Source organism: Myxocyprinus asiaticus, chromosome 39 (genome assembly GCF_019703515.2).
Source record: "Myxocyprinus asiaticus isolate MX2 ecotype Aquarium Trade chromosome 39, UBuf_Myxa_2, whole genome shotgun sequence".
NCBI classification, from domain to species: Eukaryota; Metazoa; Chordata; class Actinopteri; order Cypriniformes; family Catostomidae; genus Myxocyprinus; species Myxocyprinus asiaticus.
Genome location: NC_059382.1, coordinates 20,244,720 through 20,255,091, shown reverse-complemented (window position 1 = coordinate 20,255,091; position 10,372 = coordinate 20,244,720). Strand labels below are relative to the sequence as shown.

Sequence of the window (10,372 nt, the reverse complement as noted above, 5' to 3'; positions counted from 1 at the left end):
TCCCGAAAAACTTCATAAGAAAGTTCTTGAAGATTTTGAACTTGAGAAGGAGAAAAAAAAAAAAAAAAAAAATCTTAAAAATCATTGTAAATATCATCTTAAAGTTAGGATATGATTCCGCTTTGAAACCATGTAAATGTTATAACTAAAATTAAACAATAAATGTTGTTTTGAAGCTTCTTAATGTGGTGACTGCAATCAAATTAAGGTGTTCTTAAGAAAATATTTGATAACGTAAGAATTTTTCAATAATTGCACTTAGGAACATTCTTACGAACTTCTAATAATTTACCTAAGAACTTTCTTATTTTTTTTTATTTATTTTTTTGTGAATCCGGCCTCTGGTGACTTGGAAAAGAGCAGCATGAACATCCTTCAAAATGTTTCATTTTGCATTCTACAGAAGAAACATGAGAGTGAGTAAATGATTACATAATTTCATGTTTTGATGAACTGTTCCTTTAAAATTATATAATAATGATATAACCAACCCCTAATTTTTCTTTGGGCTTCAAGCAAGTGAGTGGTGGAGTTAAAAATTAATGTTGTAATTTTCTTTTCTAGTGTATATTTCTACTTGTTTGCACTATCAGTGATATAGATTATGCTGTAATCTCTCTACCACAGAAAATGTTCCAGCTTAATGTACCTGAAGAGGAACTGACAAAAGTACTACAAGCTTATTAACAGAACTCTGTACACTGAATTTGAGCCTTATCTAAATCTGTTTAATAATGGATGACTCAAATACTACCTTATCATAGCAGCTCACATAAGTTCTTATGCACATGGAAAATTATACCCAGTCAAACACCATGAGGGCGATGAGGGATTCTACTGACTCAGAAAACCGTTTTATTTTTCTCAGCTTGCTTTTGTTCACGTGTCAGTAATCTAATCTACTTATAAATGACTAGAGAGGAAGGTAGGCTCACAGTGTGACTCCTGAAGAGGGTTGTGTGAGCTTTGTTGGGAGAGTATCCCGTGTAGTGCATCTCAAGAACTTTATTATGATGCTATATGTGTCTGCCGTCAAAAAACCCAAGGGAGAAGATTAATTATGGAGATTTGTTTTCTATTTTTCATTTTTGGACTCACAGGTATGTACACAAACTTTTTCCTCAATAACTGCTTGTGCTTATCTGATGTCCTCTCTGGTGATCATGTCAGATAAGTAAGTAATTCTCTCAACAGCAGTACATATCATAAGTCAGAGACATGGTTGTTTAAAAACACCTTGAAAACAAACAAATGAAATTGTAATTAAATTAGCTTTAAAGGGATTATTCACCCAAAAATGAAACTTCTGTCATTTACTCATGCTCATATTGTTTCAAACCTGTATGACTTTCTTTCTTCCCTGGAACAAAAAATGAGATATTAGGCAGAATGTTATCCTCAGTCTCCATTCACTTTCACTGCATCTTATCTACCATATAATGAAAGTAAATGGTGACTGAAAATAACAGTAGAAAGAATGTCATATGCTTTTGGAACAACATGATCAGGTGAGTAAATACAACAAAATTTGGAATTCTTCCATTTATTGTCCTTTAAAGAGAGATATTGTTTCATTTACCATAACATTTTGCATACATGTTTGTGCTCCGAAAAGAGGACTGAATTATTCATGAGATATAATGGCAAATTTGCTTGTCCTTACAATGTTATGGACCCATTCTTACATATGCAATAATTCTAACTGCGCCACCAAATCAGCTATTCAGCGATTGTTTAAATTCCCATATTACATATTTGTGAGCCATTAATTATTCATTAGATGGAGCAAACGTTACAATTTGCTTGTCTTGACAATGGTATAGAACAACCTTGTGTATGTAATAATTCTAAAAATGCAACTATCCATTTTTTTGTGTAGTCAGTCGTGAAATTGTATTGCCTCTCAGACTGTTTACATTATCGTATTCATGTGTTTTTTATGAGCACTCTTGCAAGAAATGTTGCAACTCTGCTTTTCTTCAGTCAATGCTAAGGAGGAGGACCTGCAACGCTATCAGTCCCTGCAAACTGGAAGCGTTCTCTTCATAATGACTATGACATCAGAAGAGCAAAACAGCTCCAGTCACAACCGTGGAAAAGGTTCCATTGAAAGCCCTGCTCTCCATACTGTGTCTGTAATCAGTCCTCCAGGGACAGATTTGTTTCATACAACACATGAAAGGCAGCAATCAAGTACAGTAAATGCTACCACAACTATTGCAATTACCTCAAATGGTGCTGGCTTTGTCTCAGCATATGGCACAGGTTCCCTATCCTTGAGTGAAGACAGCAATACAGTGAAGCAGTTTCAATTCAAAGGAGATCTCCAGTTGATCTCTAATGATGAAGGGAATGTTCACCCCTCAGCAAAGGCTGAATTTGAGCCAATGATAAATGACACCATGACGCCTGCTGCTCATGTGTCCAGAGGCAGGGAAATGATCTCTGCTTTACATCACACTTCGCTGAAAAGCAAGAGTCAAACAGTCTTAGACTCCATTACTCTTTCACCCACAAATGGCATTCCCATGGTATCTGCCTCTGATCAGCCAGTAACTGATGACCTTGGGGAGTCAAATGAGAGTGTGGCAAGACAAGGCGAAAACAAGAATGAAAATTGGACTCTGAAGTCTTTCGCAACTGACGACCCTCTGAATCGCACTGAACCAATTCAAGTAGATGAGATTTCTTTGAATAAGAACCATACTACCATTATGCATTTGGCAGTTTTGCAGGATAAAGGACTTTTAACTACAGTAGGCAGTGCTTCTGAGTTGGGAATTGTTGGTCAAAATCCAAGAAATGGATTTGTACATGAGTCAAAAGTGCATAAAAATCTACCCTCTCCAAGCTCAGTGATCCTTGAAACTCCATTACAAGGGAAATCAACCAGCCAAGTAGGACTTAATAAAATGACAGAAAGTAGCAGAAATCTCAGCACCAATGGACCAAATCCCATCTTGAGGGTGTCACTAAATGGCACAGATGAAAAGCGCCCAGACTCAATATTTTTGTTTGTAGCTTCAAAGCTGGCACCTACAAAGTCTCAAGACAAAACCACACTAAATTATTTTTCAAACAATGTAACAGCTGCGGGCGAAATACACTTGACAAAACAATTTGTGACCTCACGGTTGACATCTGACTCTTTGCATAGAATTGTCTCCACAAGTAATGAACGAGAAAGCAAATTGATTTTTCATACCAAATCAAGTAAAGAGCATCAAATTAAACCAATACTTCCATTCCAAACATCAACAACCAGTTCCCTTCATCGTCTAAATAAAAGTGATGCCCAACCTAACAATGACCTTTTCTTGGCCTTTCAGAATTCTTCATCTTCTCAAAGCCATTTTCTCCAAACGCCGGATCTTTGTACCAAAGTATCTATTAATGCCAGAACATTGAATATCTCTGTGATAGAGAAACGTAACAGAATAGATAATTGTACAATTTTGCTCAGTAAATTGATGGCCTTTAGTACCCCACCATTTACCTATGCAGAGGAAGGAAGTACAGCAAGTGCTAAGAGAAATTTTATAAAACTGACTCAAAGTTCATTTACTGCTCTGCAAACCCTTTCACCACAAGCAGGTACTTTAACACATCCTAATCAGTTTGAAAAATTATCTACAGCATCACATTTTCCACCTCTGACAAAGCTTCACAATGTGTTTAATGTGTCTCAAACTCACTTTGGTTCAAAAAAATTGAAGCCTTTTGTATCAAATCCTACAGAACTCACACCAGCTCAATCTACTCGAAAATTCAGTGAGCTTGCATTGATTCAATCTTCATTTACATCTTCGACTGTTAAGAGGTTAAAAAATATACAAGACTTCACTAAAGTCTACTCTACAGACCAAAACAAAGAACACACAGTGTCACAAAAAGGCAAATCACTAATATCTGAGAGGCCAAACAGGAACATTAGCATTAACTCTACCATACCTTCAACAAGCGACAAAAGGACTTCACTATTTCATGTTCCACTTATTCTTCCAACACCTCAAAATACTAACAGCAATGTATCCAAAACAGCTTCTTTCACATCTGCCATGGCAATAAAGATCTTGATTATAAAACCCTCACCTTTTGAACCCCAGGTGTTTGTTGCAAATAAGGTTTTACAAAACAAGACCTCGCCGCTATCAACACCGTTTAGTAAGTCGCAAAATATTGTGACAACAGATGCCACATTTATCTTAAAACTTTTGGCCATCTCTAAGAAAAGTAGTAGCGAAAGCATCTTTTTAAATCACTCAACGACTGGAAAGATTGGTTTGCCATTAGGTGACAAACAACAAGACCTTAAAAACCAAAAAGCGACTGAGGGGCTTTTTGTTGGCAGCCACACAGTTAGCAGTGTCCCATCAGTCCAAGAGCACATTGAACCTCAACCTGGAGAGGTATTCGTCACAGCAACACTGCAATCACAATCTAGAGCTCAGACTGAGTCATACTTAAAGAAGAGAAATGACACAGTTAAACTAACTACTCTGAAACACAGTGATCACAGCAGTGGCTCAGTTGTAAGCATGAATCAGACCTCGTTGATGTCAATTTTGCCCAAGATTGTTACACTCTCTCAGAACATACTCCCAATACACAGCACATCTGTTTCCCCAGTTGTTTACTTGACTTCTGGGTTTAACCAACATTTAACCTTCTCTGCTTTGCTTGAAACTTCAACATCTGTTGAACAGGCAATGACACAAACAAGTGCTACTCATTTTACTGTTCAACCTATTGCTCCTACTGAGTCAGGTGGAAAGGACAACCACAAAGATTCACTTTTATCACATCAAGGGTTTGCAAATTCAACAGATGTTAAGGAGTATGCTCAGAACATGGCATCCAGCCAAATTTCAGGCATCACAGAGTTGCAAAAAAGACATACAGTGCACACCACAGCTGCAGCACAAACAGAAGCAGCCTTAAACACGTCAGCTTTTCCCTTTTCACCCCTTGAATCATCCACTGCAGCAACCTCACCAACACTTCCTTTGTTTCTCTTTCGAATGCAGACTGTGCTGCACAAAGATTCTTTGACCTTAACCAAAAACCAGACAGAATTTTTCACTACAAGGAAAGAGCAGTCACAAATGGCACAACCTAACTTTCTGTCTGACAAAATGTCTAGTTCAGGCACAACTGAAGATATTCAAAAACACCTTGGGCAGAATGCACTGTCTGCTGTTACTGGGAAAAAGTTATCTCGCAGTGTCTACACGGATTTAAGTTCCACAAGTACAGAGACAGAATCTGTCCCACAAGGTTCATTACAGTCCAGGGGAGGGAGTGAAAATGTTTCAGACAACACTACATCATTTGCAGAAAATGACTCGACTGAGTTTCTGTCAGACCTCCCATTGATAAAGAGGAAGAGGAGGATCACATCACCAGACTCTCTCAGTGGGTAATGACATTGGATTTTTACATCACTTTGATATTGTGGAACATATAGTTGTAGTATTTAATTAGCATTTGTGCTGTGCTAAATCAATAAGCAGCTTGGATTAATAGCACACAACAGGTACAACTTAGTGATTTTCCAATTAAAAATTTATTCTGGGTGCAGAACCATCGACTTATAATTGCCATTGTTGTGGATGGAAAGCTTTTTACCTTACTGGGTAAACTTTAGCTCTAAAGGTACAAATGCGATCTAAGGTGATGCCATCATGGTGGCAAATTGTCATCAACTTGATTAATTTCCACTGCACTCAATTTAATTTTGACTGCTTGATTGTTTTCTTTCAGCCTGGCACACATCTCAGATGATATCTGTGGCACTGGCAACTACACAGCAGAGATGAGTCTGAATTTGGAAAGAGATATCATGCCTGGAGATCTCATCCCTGCCTTAGGAAACCTGCTTGTCGTCATCACCCTGAAAACAAATAACAGCCAGGTGAACCTCAAGATAAAATCCTGCTGCCTCTCGCCCACCGTCAGACTTGATGAATTTAACACCACCTGCTGCATTTTTTCCAGGTAATGTGCTCCTCTCAGGTCATTTTGTGTTAACTCAAATGACACAGTGCCCTTGAACCAAGCTACATTTCACATTATGGTACCAAATGGATTATATGGATCCAATCAAATTTTTATGTGCAGATTTAATACATCAGCAGCCTTCCTGTTTATATGACTCAGCTTTAGCTGGGCACCTTATCACAGGGTAACAGCATTGTAATGATTGGCTAAGAAACATTCCCTCAAACTGTTTAAGTTGAGAAAGATATAAATATCCTGAGCAATGCATGTCTCTGTATTGAGTTGAAAGTTGTGCTGTCAGAGCTATTCAGCAAACTGCTGATGTCTGTGTCCCTGCTGATGTGTCAAGTATTCACTTGCACTAGAACTGCAAGTCTTTTCTGCATGTGAAAGTCTCTGTTGCCAATGACACGCTGCATCTAATACCCAGCGAGAGTACATTGTGTAGTTTCAGTTAGTCAAAACTTCAGATGGCACACCAACGAACCACCCAAAGTCCATTCGCTGAATGTCTGGTTTGATGTATATTGTACACAAAATTAGAAATTACTTTCTTGATTTAGCAAGCTCTAATATGATTTGCTGGATTTACAGAATTTCCAAGATTACCTATAGATAATTGACTATAGTTATTTTTATGGTGCTTTCTGTTCAACTATTCGTAGAGACTGCTGGAACACTATTTGAATGTATTTTACCCCCTGCGATGAGGAGGAGGGCAGGGCTGGGCCATAACTACACACGCCCGGCCCCTAATTGGGCTAATCAGCCGAAGAGAGGGATAAGTGCAGCGGGATGTGGCAGTTCGAGAGAGAGAGAGCCACACGCAGCTGCCGTGGGTGCTTTTATGTTTTGTGTCATTTTGTTTAAGTTTAAATTAAAATATTACTTTGACTGTTCAGCCGGTTCCCGCCTCCTCCTTGCCCTTTTGAAACTTGTTACACCCCAATTGGTCTATTCTTGTATATAATTTATGTTAGATGAACCCACCCCTAAATGCAGGGCTGTATGCTTACTTTTTTAGCTACTTTTTTAGTAATGGTGCTAGTGAACTATAAAATTAATTAACACAAATGAAAATATATTAGCAGACAGAAGAGAATGGTCGCACTATTTTTTCTTATTTACTGCCATGGTTGGGCAAATTACTTAGAAGAAAGTATTCTGCACAGAATAATAAATACTCTCTCTTAAATGTAATCAGTAAGGTATTCCTTTATATTACAAATGTAAAAGTAACTTATATTACTTTTAGAATACTTTTAGAATACATATTATAAAGGCAAGTCACATTTGGAAGAATTATGTGTTATATGGTATGCCATTATTATCTTATCTGAACCGTAACTTTTAACATCCAAGTGAATCTAGATAGCTAGCTAGTTAGTTGTCTGCAAATTTCATGAACTTAGCATGTGCAAATGGGTTCCAATTTGTCATAGCATATTGTACTTTTAATCGCAAATGCGAGAAAAGCTGTCACACTGTACAGTTCTCCCTAAACGGCATTTAAAAAAAAAAAAAAAAAAACACTGTGGTTGGTTGCTTTACATGTCAGTCAGATAGATACTTCCTGTTTGATTGGCTCAGAGTTCCTTTTCCTCACAGAGAGCTAATGTGTCTCTGCGATGTGAACTCCCTTAGGCCGCCTATAGACCCTCATGGCATTAGACTGCTTTCCAGTGTCCTGTCAAAAAGGGCCAGCTTTACCATCAGTCTCTTCCAGATGATCAATTACTCCACTGCTTACCTGCACTGTGACCTGAGTGTGTGCTTGAGGAACCATTCTGAGTGCAGGAAGGTGAGTCTCAACCGTATAACTCAAATAGGCCTCCCAGATGAAAACTTGCCGATCATTAATCACTTTGAAGAGGTCTCAATATTTCTCATGAAAAATTTTCTACTTTTCATTACTCTTCCTCTTTTGATGACAGTGCCTGCAGTTGCTAAATAAATGATATTCCCCAAGCTTGTTACTCTGTCACCACCAGACAGAATGTGAAGTAGCAAGCATTTCGTAGGCTAGCAGACTGTAAACAAGTTTAAAGTATGCAGAAGTTCAGGCAATTCATTTCTGCACTGTTAATGCCTTGATACCAGAATGATCACATTATTGGTTATCCATTTCTAATCCCAGCAGTCAGTTCAGCATCGAAATACACATCCAGTTGAGGAAGCAGGGGCCATCTTGGGCAGCACAGGAAATCGAATTTCTTTTGGTCCTCTTTTGAAAGGAATGGATAATTCATCATTTTCTGAAACAGCAGGTAACTTATTAACAGGTTGCACTGATTTGGTAATAAAACAAACCAATTTGAGAAGAATATTTTTAACCCATGTTATTGTTGTGGCACAGCTGACATGGAAGCGGCGGTGGTGATTATCAGCTCAGTGGCTAGCTGTTTACTGGTGTGTTTGGCTCTGATGCTCGTCTGGATGGCAAACAGACGTTGTCTTGAAAAGTCTGCCTACTGCTGGTCCAGGGCCCTTTGTGATTGCTAACAGAACAAAGATCACAACAAACCAGTCATCCAGATCTAATCAGCAGCGAACACTCAATCATTCACTGATAGTTCCTGAATTGCTCATCACTGTGTTTAGTTGCAGCACTGGGAAACTAATGAAACAATTAACATTGGAAGAAGCGACCCAAAGTGCTCTTGAATAATCATCTAGTTTCTTTAGTGCCAGGCTCTGAGTGTTACAACTGAGCAAATAGAGATTTATTTACTGTAATGTGACTAGTATATATGTATGCTAGTATTCTCCTAAAAGTTGACAAAATACACATTTATTACATGCTCTCTGGAATACTTGATTCTGACTGGTCAATGGTGCCATCTAGTGGTCTGATATTTCTCAGTAACAACCGCACATCCACGAATCAGACCGCATATGCAGGTGTTGCAAGCCATCTTTCCTGCTTTTTGGATCACTGTGCAATCTCTACAAGTCAGCTAATTAATTCATTTCAACTCAAATACATGTTTTATGTGCATATATTTATTTGGCAAGTAGTCTTGTAATAAGATGCATAATGAGCAGTCAGACATTCATTAATTACAAAATAAACACCAACAGAATTCAGACGCAAACCAAAGGTGGATTTCAGCTGTTCAGCGATTTTTTTTCTTCTCATATAATTACTTAATTTCATCGCAAATCAATGTTTCATGTCAATTTATTTGTTTTTTTGGCAAGTAATCTTGTAATAATAGGCAGGGTTGGGGAGTAACGAAATACATGTAACGGGATTACGTATTTAAAATACAAAATATAAGTAACTGTATTCCACTACAGTTACAATTTAAATAATTGGTATTTAGAATACAGTTACATTCAAAAAGTATTTTGATTTCTGAAGAGATTACTTTGCATTTTATTGTCATTTGTTTCATTTAATATTTATTCCTTTCAGATGGAAAACATTTATACATATAAATGATGCGATCCAAAGTGCATTTGAACAGCGGTGAAACACTTTCTTATGATGTGTTACATTCATACGAGCAGACAGAGAACTTTGAAATAAGTTTGTAGCAGAAGAAATAGAAATAAACCTTGTGTAAATTGTCAGCTTTACGCTAAGCTAAAATGCTATTTCTAGCTGTTTTATATGCACGTGATATCAGGCACGATCATATTGTTTTATCAAGAAAATTCACGTTGGATCATAATTTCTTTGATATTAGGGCAAAAATCTTATTCTTGATAATACATTTGTATTGTTTTCCTGTAAAAAACTATCTAAAAATGATCAATTTGATTTATCTTGTTTTAGAAACAACATTGCATAAGATATTTAGGTTTTTTTAACATGTGTATTTTGTCTTACTGTACTGGCAGAGTTTTTATAGTCAAAACAAGTGAAAAAAATCTACCAGTGCTAAAGAAGTAATCCAAAGTATTTAGAATACATTACTGACCTTGAGTAATCTAATGAAATACATTACAAATGACATTTTACAGTAAGTATTCTGTAATCTGTAGTGGAATACATTTCAAAAGTAACCCTCCCAACCCTGATAATAGTATGAATAATGGGTAGTGAGATGGTAATTTTCACAGAATAAACATCAACAGAACTCATAATGCAAACAGAGGTGGATTTTAGCTGTTCAGCAATTTCTTTCTTGTCACATAATTACATCATTTTATGTGCATTAACTCAATTAAATATTTTATGCCCATGTATTTATTTATTTGATTAGTAGCTGTGTAAAAAAGCAAGTTAATGTACAGTCAGCTGGTTGTTTTCGCAAAATAAACCCCTTTAGGTTGATACAATCCCCTTTTCTTCACATCAGGATTCTGATCATCCTGTCGGGGTTAATTTTGTGATAACAACCGACTGACTACATTATCCCTAACT

General features: G+C 37.1%; 1 protein-coding gene across 3 annotated transcripts; it reads left to right on the top strand.

Moving 5' to 3' along the window:
• Positions 1-964: 964 nt before the first annotated feature.
• On the top strand, positions 965-9,869 carry LOC127429730 (uromodulin-like 1). Of its 3 annotated transcripts, XM_051678852.1 has the most exons (6): positions 965-1,100; positions 5,028-5,419; positions 5,764-5,997; positions 7,645-7,801; positions 8,138-8,267; positions 8,357-9,869. In XM_051678852.1, the coding sequence occupies exons 2-6, from the start codon at positions 5,106-5,108 to the stop codon at positions 8,500-8,502; spliced, it is 981 nt and encodes a 326-aa protein (XP_051534812.1). In that variant the 5' UTR covers positions 965-1,100; positions 5,028-5,105; the 3' UTR covers positions 8,503-9,869. The 3 variants fall into 3 exon arrangements, with proteins under 3 accessions (XP_051534812.1, XP_051534811.1, XP_051534810.1); XM_051678851.1 differs by lacking the exon at positions 965-1,100 and having other exon boundaries at positions 3,859-5,419; positions 8,141-8,267; XM_051678850.1 differs by lacking the exon at positions 965-1,100 and having other exon boundaries at positions 3,859-5,419.
• The last annotated feature ends 503 nt before the right edge of the window (positions 9,870-10,372 follow it).